The following is a 15,107-nucleotide window of genomic DNA, read 5'->3' on the forward strand; positions in this document are numbered from 1 at the left end:
GAGCATCTCAGCGAAGGATGTAGAGACTAACGGGGACAGGTGGCAGAGCCTGCTCACCCCACGGGTGCTCTGCAGGTGCTGCTGGGTTGGGGGTGGACCTTCTCCATCAGCACTTTGGCCAACATGTTTTCCCAACACCAGACAGTCCCTGCCTGTGTTTTGGAAGCTCCTTCCCAGGCTTGCTTTGCCCCAGGTCTCAGCAGCCCCAGAGGAAGAGGAAAAGCCTCTCCTACAAAACCAGGCGAAGGTCAGCCCCTCACGGAGCATGACCCCCAGGTGCCAGGGCAGGATGGAGGCTGACGGCTGGATGGCGCGAGCTGCTCCTCCCCATCCATGCCACACTCAGGTTCACGTGGCCACTGGGACCAGACCCATGGGGGACAACCGAGTCCACAGCATCAGGAGCCAGCAGTGGCTCCGGGGTCAGCACTGAGGACCACCTCCATGGTTTTTCCATGCCAGCATCGGCGCAGGCTGGCCCCAGCCACTTTTAGACAGCAGCACCCTTGGGACACGGCTAGTCCTCAAACACTGGTGACGCCGGGCTCAGCACAATGTGGGGACGTGGCTGATCCCCCCAGGGAGTGAAATGCAAGGAGGGCCAAGCCACAGCCATTCAATGTCTTCTCTGCTTCGCTGCTGCGAAGAGCATCCTCCCCAAACGGCCAAGACTCAGAGCTCTTGTTCAAGGCTCCCCAAAACTACAGTGTCCACCCAAACCCAACAGCAACACCAGGAGACTCTCCAGACCACTCTGCCCCCAAGAACACATTCTCTGCACCCCTTATCCTCTTGTACTTACTGCAAAGGGGTGGTAGGGGGTGGCTGCCGCGGCCCCTCGGGCCCCTGTGCTGGATGGGAGCATGGACAGCCCCGTCGAGAAGATGCCCAAAGCGCTGAGGTTCAGTCCTGGGATCAGGTTGGCTTGTTGCTGGGAAAGCAAAGACATGGAGAAATGGGTAAAAGGCAGAGTGGGGTTTTTGGGGTTCTCATATCGGGTGGACACCATTGGGGAGAGCCAACCCTTGCCGTAACAGACCGACAATGCTCCCAGTTTTCTTCTGGCCACCTCAGCAGTGGCTCTGAAGCAGGGGCATCTCGGGCAGGAGGGTTTGGAGCTTACATTGACGGCCACCACGTCATTCTCGTAGGCCTCTCGCAACTTCTTCATGATCTCCACTTCGGCGTTGGAGCACGCCTCTGTGCTGCCCTTCACCGTGATGGTCCGCTCAGGGTTATAAATGGTTAAATCCTGCAAACTAGCCCACAGACCAAACCCGAGTCAAAAAAAAAAAAAAAAAAGGAAAACTCAAATCAAAAATGAGGGTTCCCTTCCCTGAGACAGCATGGGACCATGCACCCTCTCCCTGCCCAGTGCTACTATCCACCTGGGATGGAGAATGCCCAACTTGGATAGAATCACAGGATGGTTTGGGTTGGAAGGGACATTAAAGCCCATCCAGTTCCACCCCCTGCCATGGGCAGGGACACCTCCCACTAGCCCAGGTTGCTCAAAGCCTCATCCAGCCTGGCCTTGAACCCCTCCAGGGATGGGGCATCCACAGCTGCTCTGGGCAACCTGTGAGTCAACCAGGGGAACGTGCATGGGAGGATGCAACTGCTCTGGTTTTCTGGCTCCAGCGTTGCCCGTACCATGCTGGATGGAGACGGATGGCTTGGTGTTCACCAGGACTTACGGGGAGATAGTGATCTTCGTGCCGGTGTCCTGTTCGATCTTCTTGAGGTTGCGGCCCTCTTTGCCAATCAACCTCCCCACCAGACTGTTGTGTGCTAGGATTTTCAAGGGAATCTCTTCTGCTCTAAAATGGATTAAAAATTAAAATCTAGAGATCTGTCTGGCCAGGAAACCCATCTCCAGCAAGGACCAGTAGTCATATTGCAGAAGGAGGAGATCCACCACTGTATCTCCTCAGCTTTTGGGCAACGAGAGCTCAGGGACTTCCCAAGCCCAATGGCATGTCTGTATTTCATGGGGTTTTGCTCTCCAGGTTTTCCTACACACTCTTTGGACCCACCTTCTCTCTATGGTGTTGTCAACCACACCATGGAGAAGTTCTGAAGTTGTAAGTTCTGAACTGACTCATGACTCTATCTTGAAACTCACAATGCCCACAACTCCCTCAGGGGCTGGGGGATGACAGAAGATGGCTTCTTCTCCCCGGATGGCTGAGTTTACCTCCCTTCCACCAAACCCGCCCGCTTTGCTGAGCCAGGGGCGCTGAACATCACACTTACGATTTAGTTTCATCAGCCTCCTTCTGCATGATATCGAGGATCATGCGACAGGCTTCGGAGCACCCCTCTGGCGTGGCGTGGATGGTGATGGGCTTTTCAGCGGCGCCGGCATTCTCCTTCCGATGGATGTCAACCCTACGGTGAAACAACCAGCAGAGAGGAGCCCCCTGAGATGTGGCTGGTGTCACACAAAGGATCAGGAGCTGAACACGCTATTCATGGAAAAGCTCATTTTGACACCTGCTCAAGGTTTGGGGTGAACCTGGGTCTCCCTGACGTGCATCTACCACCACCTGGTCTCATGCAAGCCCAGGTCGTGTTTCACTTTGGTTGGTTTCGATCAGACTTTGAGCTACATTCAACCTTTAGGACCTGAGGTCTGCCCTGGGAGCTGAGGGATGTCAGTCAATATCAAACGATGCATCAAGAAAGGGCAGAACAACTCCTCAACTGGACAAAGCCCTGAGCAACCTGCTCTATCATCTTCGACGCCAGTCCCGCTTGGCGCAGGAGACCAGCTCAGAGGTCTCCAGAGGTCCCTTCCAACCTCAGCCTCTCTCCGCCACAACACCCGAGGCTGTCCAGTGACCAGCGGCTGCCACGACCGTTGCGTGTCCTTGGGGACAGGGAGACAACTTACCCAGAGGCAGCGTTTTGGCCCAACACGGACGCATGCTTCAACAACAGCGCTCGTACTCACGCCCTTCCACGGGAGACCAGAAAGCTCTCCCTCGCGCCCCGGCCAGGACCGTGCTCTAGCTCCTCTGGTCCTCCCCTCAGCTCACGGCGGGGAGGAGACACGTGCCTCCAGGTCGCTCCTCACCACTCAACCGTACCTGGCAAAGGCCCTGAGAGAGAGGGAGAAAGGAAAGCAGGGTAGAAGACTCCCGCACATCAACCACGTGTCTTGAAGAAGTGCGGTAGGCGGCCTTCCTGTCTTCTCCACGAGTTCGTGCGCTCTTCCCACTGGAGGATGATGCCGTGCAGACATCCTGCCATCAGCCACCACCTTGTCACTGCTGCAGGCGGGGCTGGGCTGGCCCAGATCTTCTGAGAAGGTGCAGCAGTGGCCGCTTGGCCACCCAATGAATGCCACCTGCGCTCAGCTCCAACATGGCACCCTCTGGCCACGCCTCTGTTTTCATCAGAGGTCCCCATCCTGACCAGGATCATTCCTGGGTGCTGCTGTGTGTGCAAGGCGAAGGGCTGTGGTGCAGAGTCCCCCCCTAACCAGTGCCACATTTGGATGTTGTAGGGTCATGGTGGGTTTGCACGGGTCAACTCTTCCAGGAGCTCATGAACCAGCACATAGGAACAAGGACACTTCCTCATCAAGGATGCTTCATCAAGGACTCCCCAGCTTCATGGGGAGCAGCTGGGTGAACCTTCCCCAAGATAAGGGAAGAGCCCAACTCCCACCAGCCTCAAAAGGGACCCCAGGGTGGTTTTACCCAAGCATTGAAGAGGGAATGAAGACAGAGTTTGATCCCCCCTTGCAGGTTACATCTCTCTGGATCTCCTACAGCTTCAGCCAGAGCTGCTTGGGCAGTGTACGGCTCCTGCTCGGGTTGTGCAAAGGCACCAGCACCACCAGACTCTTCTCGCCCTCCGGTTGTGTCTACAGCACACAGTGACCCAGTCATACGCTGTCACTCGCCTGTAAGACCCTCTAAGGTGCTCCCAGCTCTGGAGTTCCAGCAGGTCGACTTGGAAGACGTGTTCCTTCAGAGCCAGCGCCCGGCAGGCACGGGGACACCCCCTGCCACCAGGGAGATGGGAAACGCATCACGACGTGCCATGCGAGGCGATGACAGGTCCATGCTCCAGAGCAGTGCCACAATGTCACAGCGGGTCGTCGTTCCCAGCTAGGTGGAACCGATGAGGAACCCATGGCTGCCCCAACAAACCCCACAGACAGGAGCCAGGCACCTTCTTGAACCCATGAGCGGTGGAGGCTGGTGGAGACGGGGCATGCAGGTCAGCTGTTGGACCGAAGAAGAGCCAAGAGCCACAGATGGGCTGAATGAAGAGACTGAATGGACGTACTGAAGTGACAAGTACCCCAGACAAGCCTGGGAGAGGGACATAAGACCTGTTTCTGGTTGACCCCCAATCCATCCCAAACCTGGATGCGCAGGCGCGAGAGCAGTTTGCAGAGAGAAGATGGGGCACCAGGAGGGGTCACTGCGTCCCGGCATGTCCTGCTCCAAAGAGCTCGAGGCTGGAGGAAGGCTCTGGACTTCCCAGCACGTCCCAGTGCTGCTGTTGCACAGCTCCAGTCCAACAGGAGGATGGAGAAGGGGACCCTCAACCCTCTCACCCCATCAGCAGCTGCCTGCAATCTTGGGGTGCTGGAGGCAGGGGAGACCGGGGCAGCGGACACCAGGGATGGTGGGATGGGGACAGAGCAGGTTTGCCTATGGCACAGCAGGAAAAACCTCCAAGACACCTTACAGAGGGGCTGGGAACATTTCAGAGAGCAGTGACCACGAGGGACAGCCCTCTAGAGGTGGGCAGTACAGTGTGCACAGAGGGTTATCCTGGCCCCATGGCTGCATGGGTAGCAATGGTCCTCTCCTCCTCAAGTGACAAGGGCTGCCATGGCTGTGGAAGGTCAACCGGTAGGGTGGGTCTTGGCCTGGGCTCCTCCTCAGCCAGGGATGGCTCAGCCTGGGGAAAGTTTTGTCCCCTGCAGCCCAGGAGCATCACTGGGCATCCCTGGGGCGAAGTCCGATGTGACCAGAGGAATCCATGACCCAATGTCGCTCTGGGTAGGAGCAGGGGTTGGGCAGCAGGATGTCACCAGCACCATCACGTTGTGGGTGAGGGTGGCCTGAGCACGGACAGAGCCACCAGCTGACACCCCAAACTGAAGGCAATGGTCTCCTGTGACTGCGTCGGCTGGGTGCACGAGGTCCCCCTTGCCCAAGGCTGGAGTGGAGGTGGTGGCCCACCATGGCACGTGGCCTCCTCAGGCAGGTCTGGAGAGGCGAGAGCATGGAGCACAGCCTGCCCCCACGACACCAGGTCTTCAGGTCAGGCACAGGGAACCAACCCACCAAGAGTGACGGCTCAGCAGCAGAAACTGCCCCAGGCAGCAGCATTTGGCTTCACGGTCAGAAGAAACCAGTAGCCAGTGCCTACCACCTTCCTCGCTGAGGGCTTGCGAAGGGCAACCTTCCAGTCTTGAGCAGCAAGGCCATGGGGACCCCGTCTGCCCATCACACCAGGGCACTCACCTGCAGAAGGAGGGCTTGCGGCCAACTGGGACCAGCTCACCGCTACTAGGTGGCCACAGTCTAGGGCTAGCCAGGCTGAAAGAGCTCCTCTCCCTAGCATCTGCCCCCTTTCTGTACAAACCTCCTCCTGCAAACCCAACGCTGGGGTTCGGCTCGCTCGGCGGCAGAGCGGCGTGTCTTGCTACCTCCTGCTCAAGCAGACGTGCTATGACCAAATAATTTGCCTCTAACAGCTTCTCTGAGAACTAGGAGGCCCTGGAAGATGTTCTGGTACGGGAGTCCTACGTCCTGTGGGACCAGCGGGTTCAGGATGATGAGCATGGGAGAAGACAGCTTTGGGTTAAACACAAACAAATCTGGGCAGGAACAAACCATGCAGGAAAAGCATGCAGAAAATCAGAGGTGAAATCAATGTGAATATCAACAAAAAGAAACATGGAAAACTTTAGCAGGACAGTCCCCCACTCTTCTTTTTTTTTTTTTTCCTTCAAAAATAAAAATGTTAGATCAAAAACAAAAAAAAAATGAAAAAAAGAAAAAAGAGGCTTCAAACAGTTGCATAAAGCCCATCCTTCTCGAGGGAGTGCTCCCACGGTGCCCCCTTTCCCCCTCCAACAGCTCTAAGCACTGCGGGACGAGCAAATCCCGACAGCAAAGACCATGCAGGCACCGGCCGCTGTACCTAGGATCCCCCTTCAGTATTTTAGCCACAAACTTGCCGTTTATTCCCTAAAGCCTCATCCCCAGCCATTCTCGCCATGAGGCTTTTGCAACCCACTCCTGGCCGGTTTTGCTGTGCATCCCCCTCCTGCCGCACCCAGACCCCCCAGCCAGCGGGAACGCGTTAGGAGATGGGCTCTGCCACCATCCCATGAAGGCAGCACCCCAACAAAACAGCACTGGCCAGCCCTCAAAAACCCCCCGAGTGCATGGGAGACCCATGGCGGGGACCTCCAGCGCCCTACGGAAGGAAACAAAACCATTCAAGGTACTTACTTGGACTGGGTTTGCTTAGTAAGGTTCTTTATGGTCAAGCCCTCCTTTCCTATGATCGCACCAACAAACTGCGTGGGCACCAGCATCCGCAGTGGGAAATCGAGCTGTTTGGGCTGTGAGGAGCCCCCCGGGGAGGAGCCCCGCTCCCTGGAAGAGTGGCCCCCCCGGCGGGATCGCTGCGGGGGCGGAGGGGAGCTCACCTCTTCATCCGGGATGTAGGAAATCTTGAAGGAATAGTTCTCAAACTGGTGGCCGCTCAACTTCTCAATTGCTCTGCAAGGGACCGAGAGGCAGGGGGGTGGTGAGGGACAGGCATGGGACATCTCCAGAACTTGCCCTTGCAGGTCACCGTCCCTCCCCAACCCTTACACCTTCCTCCCTCCCCAGGCTGGAGAAGGTGGCCACAGGAAGCCAGAGCCCCCCATTTTCCCCGTAAGGAGCAAGCCCCACAGAGCAGTGGCACAGTGTCCCCTCCCACAGGCATGATGCCACCCGGCTTGTCCCTCCGGCAGAAGTGGGACACCAGCCTGGGGATCCACCACTTCACCCGGGGAAAACACTGGCCAGAAGCTATCACGCAACATGAAAACCGTCCTGGGGGCTTTTTGGATGTGGAAAAGATGATGGAGGGGCTCCGAGTAAGAGCTGCCACTCCAAGGAGAAGGATGGGGTACATGGTGCCTGTTGGGATCCCCAACTGCCCTTCCAGCTCAGCAAGGCTACGGGTGCAGGACCTGGACTCTTCATCCCCCCAAGCCCCTCCTCAGCGCTGCGATGCTCAGCTGGACTGAAGTCTGCGATGACTTCTGCGAGTGGTGATGGCTTCAGCCATGCTTCTTCTCTCTTCCCACCACATCCCACGCTGGCTATTCATAGACATACAACAGCACCACTGCAAGCAGCTCCTTGCACATCCCGTGAGGACTTCTGCAGTTTCACCATCCCTTTCCAAAACCAGCACAGTGCCCCATGGTCCGATTTCCCTACTGAGGTCTTTATTTCACCTGTCCCTGTCACAACCTGCTCTAAACCAAACACACGTACCCAAGCTGTGGATGCCCCATCCCTGGAGGGGTTCAAGGCCAGGCTGGATGAGGCTTTGAGCAACCTGGGCTAGTGGGAGATGTCCCTGCCCATGGCAGGGAGTGGGACTGGATGGTCTTTAAGGTCCTTTCCAACCCAAACCGTTCTGTGACTATGAGCCGCCCTGGCCTTTCCTCCCATCACTCGCTTCTGTGTCGAGCTGCTGAGCACCACCCAAGACGGGTGTCAGTCTGGCTGGATGTGACAGATCACAGCTGCTCCACTAATCCTGAAGACTCCTACCCCAAAGTACGAAACGTTGTTGGTGAGACTCCTTCTCTTCCCTTCTTGCCAGACATCCCAAGACACGGCAGCTCACGCCTTGCCTGTGATCCACGGCACCTTCCCTTCGCCCGCTGGCAGTCACCTTCCTCTGGCCAGCCGAGGCTGAACGGCATGCCCAGCGTGGCCAACCCAACAGGAGGAAGGTGTTCTCCAGCCTCGGGGACCAGCAGATCATTCTCCCCATCTCTGTCCTCACAAGCCCAACCTTGGGACGGGTCAACTTGGATAGGAAGATGCTGGAACCGTCCATCAGCAGACAGACTCTGGGCCAAGGCTCTTCCTTGCACGGGGTCTGCCTGGCTCTTGCTTGTATCACCACTAACCGTGAGAGGTGCTCACTACTTACTCATAGCCAACTCAGGGTGGTGTCTAGCACCGGGCTGAAGTCTCTACAAGCGTGTAACAAAGCGTTTTGCTTGAAATAGTCCTTGCACTTCTGAAACAAGCCCTAATTTGTATTTCTTCTCCTCTGCTGGCCATGATAAATCTCTAGGCATGTTTTCCCACAGCAGGATGGATGCACAGCCTCGCCAGGTTCTTCCATCCTTGTGAAGTTTTTCTTGATAGGTGGCATTTCCTTACACCTCCTCTGCACAACACACAGGTGATTTACCCTCTGCTGCCCTCCCTCCCCTGCAGAAACCAGCGGTGGACCCCTCCCACCTCCTCTAACCAGTTATTTATCCATCCAAAGGCCCTTTCTCTTGCCCACAGCAGAAGAACTTTCCAAAAGCCTTTCAGAAATCCATCAGCTGGTTTCTCTGGGCTCCAGGAAGCAGGAGGTGATAGTCCCTGAACATTCTGGTCTCCAGCTTGAGTTCTCCTCAAATGGCAGGGGGTACTTCCATCTCCCATCATCGCAGCCCTTCTTCACGATCTCTCCCACCTCCTTTCACCATATTCCACCTCCTCAGCAGCTCGGGCTGGGTGGTCAGACTGGTGATGAATGGGGTGTGTTCCCAGTTTAGGTCTGGACTTCCAACCTGGGAAGGCGACTCCTCGACAAACTGTTGATCTGCCCTGACCCTCAGCTTTCTCGAGCGCTTTGCTCCCTGAAGACAAGGCCACCGCGACCCCACCAAGGACCCTGTGTAGGAAGGACCATGTCAGAGGAAACTGCAAGATGACACATCTGTGAGCCCCTTGGAGAGAAGAGAAGGCACAGAGGAGGAGGGGACAACCACATGGCTGATGGCCCCCAAGCTGGTCCATCCTGAGATGGGGTACCATGAGGAACCCCATCTCCCATGACAGGGGAGAAGGTGAGACCACCCAGCAGCAGGGCAAAGAGGAGAAGGTGGAGCTGGCTGCTGGCAGAAGACAGGGGAGGTGACGCAGATCCAGATAAAGACAACGTCTGCCTGCTGTGTCTCGAGAAGATACGCAGACAGCCCTGGAGGCACTTGAAGCTTGCCCTGGAGGCACTTGAAGCTTACCCTGTAGGAGCTTAGAAACAACCCAAGGAGGCTTAGGAAGAAGACAAGAAGAAGCCTGGAAAAACAGTCAGGGAAAAGTACCTGGAATTCCTGAGGAAAAGTTGGGGTGGAGTGAAAATTTGGAGGAAACTAAATAAAACCCACTTACACTTTTGCTTCTTCTTTTGTCGCATATGTTACGTTGACAACGGCTGTTTCTGTGTCAGTGTTGACTGGGGGAAGAGCAAGAGAAGGAGTGTTAGAGCAGGGGAGGAGGGAGACACGGCTGGTGCTCCTGGCCCCCCAGTATGCCCCAAAGTGTGGACACAGGTAGGGATGGTGGGATGGTAACGCCTGTCCCATGGGGGACAGCCCCGGGCACCATGCGGCGCGTACGCTTGCACACTGCTGTTGTCCCCCAGCACCAGGATTGGGCTGGGCTGGCAAAGGACCAGAAGGTGCCACAGCCGGATCCTGCCACCCTCGCCAAAGAAGATGCATGGCCAGACAACACCGACCCACCAACAGACCCTGAACAACACTCGGCTTGTTTGGACTTGCGGGGACAACTGGGTTTTCATGTGCCAGCAGCCAGGAGAAGCCCTGGGGCTGGAGGACTGATGGCCACCACCATCCCACCGCTGGACGAGCAGCAGGACATGGGTCTGTGGGGAAAACCATTTTAGCCCAGCAGCCATGATGGGGAAAACAAGGTTTCACCCCACTGGATTTCCTCTGGCGCGGGCAGAGCTGGGGAGCGGCGCTGGGACTTTTGCACAGACAGGGACCAGCACATTGGAGCATCTTACCTTGCTCCACGTTCTCCACCGTCCCGTACTGAGCTAAGAGGCCATCCAGCACCTGGGGGGCAGAGCAGCAGAGAGGGCAGGTGAGGCAGGCAAGACAGGCAGGGAGCAGGCAGGGAAGAGTCTGCTTCACCCACAGACACCCACCACAGAGCCAGCGCCACCCAACTCCTTCAACACCTTCACCCACCTGCATCCCATCACCCCAACGATGCCCCACTGCTCCAAGCTGCCCCACGGCTCCGCGACCCAAAACAAGGCAAGAGATGGAGCCCAGGTCACACTCCACCTCCCTCCTGGGGTTACTGGGAAGGTGAAGGGTAGCCCATGCGTGGACCATATGCTCGTGCTGCTCAGCACGAGTGATGGAGGTGGAGATGAACAGGATGTTTTGAGGATCAGCCACTCCTTACCTCCCACTGCAGGTGCGGGGGGATGTTTCGGATCTGGATCTTCCTGCTCCTGCAAAGACAAAGCCCCGGGTGAGGGTCTGCAGGCACACCCCAGCACAAGGACAAAGACTTTCCAGGAATCACACGGCAGCTGGTGAGAGCTTGCCGAAGCATCCCACTTCCCTGCGCCGAGCTGGGAAGCCATTCCTCCCAGTCTCGCCCCAGTCACCTCCTGCCGGGGCCAAAGGTGTCTTGAGAACATCGCCTCCTCATGCTGACTGCCGGATTTCCAAGGAAACTTCTTGATGCACACCTGGGATGCACACATGCACACCCCTGCCCGCATCACCCTGGGCTGGCCAGCTGCGTGGGGACAGGGGGACACGACCCCCAGACCCACCACAGCCAGCCCTGCTGTCCCTTGAGGGGGGCTCTCCAAAGGTACGTCCTCCTGATGTCCACCACTTCCCAGCAACGGGGGGCTGCTTTCTGTGGGGAAACCTAAATCCATAGCCTCAGAGATGGCCAACACACCCAACCTTGCCTGGTGGCTCTCACAGCTTCGCCGTGGTGGCTCTCCCAACCTCGCCATGAAGCAATCTCGGGGCACGGATGCACAGGAAGCATTGCAAAGGCTTCCCAAGAGGTAACGACCACCCAACACCTTCCCAGCCTGGCTGCAAGATGTGCTTGTGCATCAGGGAGTTTTGAGACACCCAGGTCCACAGGGGATCTAGCTAAGACACCCATCCACTGCTCACCCAGACCAGCACCCATAACCCTGCTTGCAGTCAATCACCCCCAACCAAGCAGTGTCCAGCATCCCCCCCTGGTATAGCTCCAATGCTGGACCAGCACAGAGCAGGACCACCTCTCCCAACATCAAGGATGAGTTTTCCAACCGAGCCACCCCACGCACACAGCCGGGTTTTGGGAGCCAATCGGCAGCTGGAAGCTGGCTTTCCGAGGCTTTGCCCTTCCTTGGGACAAGCTCAAGGAGGATGCTTGGAAGGACTGGTACCACCAGCAGCCAGCCAGCAACACCCAGGAGCTTTGGGCCAAATCCTGAAGGACCAGCCCTGCAGGACGAGGCAGGAGGAGCTCTGCTCACCTGCAAACCATCAACACCCAACACCCTGATTCCACCAGCAGTCTTCAGCAGCTGGAAAACAAGAGCTTCAAACTTTGGTCTCAGCTGCAAGGCTGGTCCCTGCGCTCACTGCACACACAGACCCCAAACCTCTGCACCCCACAAACAATTTTGGCACATCCAGAGCTTCTAAGGTAGTTTGGGGACAGACACCGGGGACAGCGAGGAAATGTGGGGCACAGCGAGAACCGCAGGAAAAGCTGGCCCATGCAGACCCAAAGAGCCGTGCACCGCGACGCTGGAGGCTGGCATGCTCCAGACACAATCCTTCTGCCTCTAGAGCGGCGGCATGGTCCCGTTGCTCCTGATTTAATAGCACAAGACAGCCAGAACCTTGTGATGGACAACCATCTGCCTTGTCAAACACTAACTGGGGGCTGCACAAGCAACATGACTATAAGGATGCTGCCTACAGCCATCCTTGCTGAACCTCCGCACCACGGCCAAGACCCCTGCCCCGTCTGCAACGTGCCCCCCATGCCACGCGTCTCTCTGCGGGGGTGGCTCTGCTGGTCAAAAATCAGGCACTGCAAGAAAGTGGGGAAGCCAGAGCTAGAGAAAATGGGGCTCTCTGGCAGCCTTCCCAACCCCCTCTCTTCCAGCAGCCATGGCCTCTTCCTGTCCCCAGCTGCCACCAGGGATTTCAGGGCTGGGCACTCAGCTCTAAGAGCCTTGTGAGGCCAAGAGCAATGTTCATCCCATTGTATCCTATCCTATCTCATCCAACCCCATCTCATCCCATCTCACTCCATCGTACTGCATCCCATCCCAGCCAACCTCATCCCATACATTCCATCCCACCCCATCCCAGCCAACCTCATCCCATCCATTCCATCCCATCCCATCCCATCCCAGCCAAACCCATCCCACCCCATGCCAGGAAAGACACAGTGAGGAGGACCTGGCCCAAGGGGGACCACGACACCAATGACAATCCTATGCTACTCAACCCACAGCCTAAACCCTTCTCCTGCCTGTCCTTGTCACCAGCCCAGGGCTGACCCCACACCTCTGCTCCCAGTGCAGACACTCTGCAGGGCCCACCCCATAGAACGGGAGGAGTTTCATGTTCAGAACTCTCAGACATCTCCCAGAGGGGCTACTTTAAGGCATCCAGGTCAGGTCCTGGGTGGTGCTGCGTGCCCAGCTCCCAAGGGGACAGTCCTGCTGCCCCCAGCGATGGCAGTGGCACACAGGGAGGACACCTTGCCCCAGCAAACCCCAGTCAAGTGCCAGTGTGTCTCAAACCATCAACCCCTGAAAGCTTTCCAGGGAAAAGCCCTTCTCAGCTCCAAAAGCCCGACTGAAGTCCAGGACTGGCCTCTCCCCACCGGCAGAGAGCATCGGACGTGCTGCCCAGTTCCTTCCACCACCTTCCAGCCCCAAAAGAGAACCGCTGGCACCTTCTCCCACCTTATCCTAAGATGTCACCACTCAGCTGCAAGCCCATAGCCATCCTCCTCCCCCAGCTGGGGACGCTACAGGCTGGACCCCGGAGAAGCCACCCTCCTTTTGGGGTTCCCCTGGCTCGGCTCAGCCCGTCACCAAAGCCCAGGGGACGTGGGGCGTTTTGAAGCAGCTCATCCAAGAGAAGCCAGTATGCTGGAAGAAGTCCCCTCGCCACAGCGTCAGAAACAACTCGAGAAAAGCTTCTGCCTTGAACCTACTGGCACTGGGGCATCATCTCCCTCCACCTCCGCCACGGGAGATGCCAGCGCAGCTCCGAGCCACTTGCCCGCCTCCCAAAAAGAAGAACCGCAGCAAGGTGCCACCCAACCCCACCTCCAACGGCCAGCTGAGCTGACGCAGAGCATCTGAAGACACCCAAGTTGTGCTCAAGGCTTCACCCCCGCCTCCCGGCACGTCCCCCAGCAGCTCGTTATCCCCACTCAGCGTTTACAACGAGGGGATTATTCCCACCGAGTGTATTTTTTAGAGCTCTCGGAATTCCCCACCTGGCTGAAGCAGTGCTGGACCCCACGCGGTCATCGCCGATGGCGTGATGGATGTATTATCCGACCATGTGTTATTCCCAGGGCTGACGCATGGACCACACGCAGTCCCCACGCAAGGCCACCCTCCTCCAACACCCCTCCCAGGAGGACTTTTGGGGCAGAAACCCCCTTTTTTTCCATTTTCCTCATTCCTTCCAAAAACTGGGAGACAGGGGAGTGATTTCGGCGCACGCACACCGCCCCTGCACAGGATCTCAGCCACGTTTCACCCAACCTGGTTTGCAGCAGGCTGTGAGGAATTAAAAAAACATAACAATAACAAAACATCATAACCAGTAACTATGGGCGCGAAGCTTGAGGAAAAAATCCTTAAGGACGTGACGCCAGCGGCAACCCCGCATCAGCCTCAAGTGCTAAAGAAACCAGATTTCTACAGGTTCACCTGCTTTTTTGCCTTCTAAATTCAACCAAAACCAGTCCTGCTCACCAGCAGGAACATCTCCCCCAGCCCGGAGCAGGGTTTCGGGTACCGCGTGCCGGCCGGCATCATGCGCGGGATGAAGGAGCCGGCTCGCTGATGGAGCGAGGCTGTAGGCTGGGTTCATGAAATAACCCACGCTGGAGCCATGCGGTATTTCACGCATCTGTTAGACTGAAATCGCAAGTTCGGCATTGCAACCACGCAGGGAGAAGGGACGGAAAAGCCACGGCCACCCGCGCCCCGCCAGCATTGCCGGCCGATAGCCACGACCACGACCTTGGTGTGCCACACGACGGGTATTTGCTTTCACTGAAATCCAGCAATAAACAAGAAATGCCTTTAAAACTTGCAGATTATTCTCCAGAATCGGGGGGACTGGGGGTTTTTTGGCACATCTTTCCCCTTTCCAGCAGCCCAGGTGGTAAGCAGCAGCACTCACACGGCTTCGTGGTTACCCCTCCCCGCAGCTCGCAGGGAAATAACAGATAACCCCCCAGCCCCGAAACCCAGGGACACAGAGGAAGAAGAATAAAGGGGAGATGAAGCCATGAAATTAAAACAAGCCTAAAGCCATGAAATTAAAACAAGCCAGCAGACCCCCTGCCCAACCTCCAGCAGCCCTCTCCGTGCCTGCCCATCCTTCCCTTGCCCATTGAGATGAAGCTCCATGGACCCCCCCCACCTCCCCATCCCCTGGGCTCTGCTCCAGGGGGGCTTCACCTCCACCCACCCCCCGCAAAACGAATCAGAACTCCATTCCCCCGAGCCAGCATCAAAATAAGCCTTACAAAGGGATGTAAGGGATGTTAGGACTCTTTGACCTAAAGAAACGAAGATTTTTTTTTTTCTATTCAAGCTCTGTATTAACTCCCTAAAAGGATTTTATCACCTTCCACCCCAGGTCAGCACTGAGGGCTGGGAAAACACCGTCCGGCACCTCCTGCTTTCAATAAAAATTAGTTTTCAAGAGAACTGGGGGGAAAAACCAGAGGGGAAACATGCTGGAAACCAACCACCTCCCCAGCAGTCCCGCTTGCTTTATGAAATAT

The 15,107-nt window shown here is 56.8% G+C and overlaps 1 protein-coding gene across 1 annotated transcript; it reads right to left on the reverse strand.

The window, feature by feature from the left end:
- Positions 1-802: 802 nt before the first annotated feature.
- On the reverse strand, positions 803-14,124 carry LOC104462531 (insulin-like growth factor 2 mRNA-binding protein 2; the record flags this gene model as incomplete). Its single annotated transcript, XM_010074501.1, has 10 exons — positions 14,065-14,124; positions 12,061-12,149; positions 10,494-10,542; positions 10,084-10,135; positions 9,444-9,507; positions 6,492-6,764; positions 2,257-2,391; positions 1,698-1,820; positions 1,124-1,259; positions 803-931 (listed from the first exon to the last, which is right to left on the reverse strand). Coding segments are annotated over exons 1-10 (1,110 nt in total), but the record flags the coding sequence as incomplete, so codon positions are not given.
- Between the last annotated feature and the right edge of the window lie 983 nt (positions 14,125-15,107).

Source organism: Pterocles gutturalis, unplaced genomic scaffold (genome assembly GCF_000699245.1).
Source record: "Pterocles gutturalis isolate BGI_N339 unplaced genomic scaffold, ASM69924v1 scaffold23037, whole genome shotgun sequence".
NCBI lineage: Eukaryota > Metazoa > Chordata > Aves > Pterocliformes > Pteroclidae > Pterocles > Pterocles gutturalis.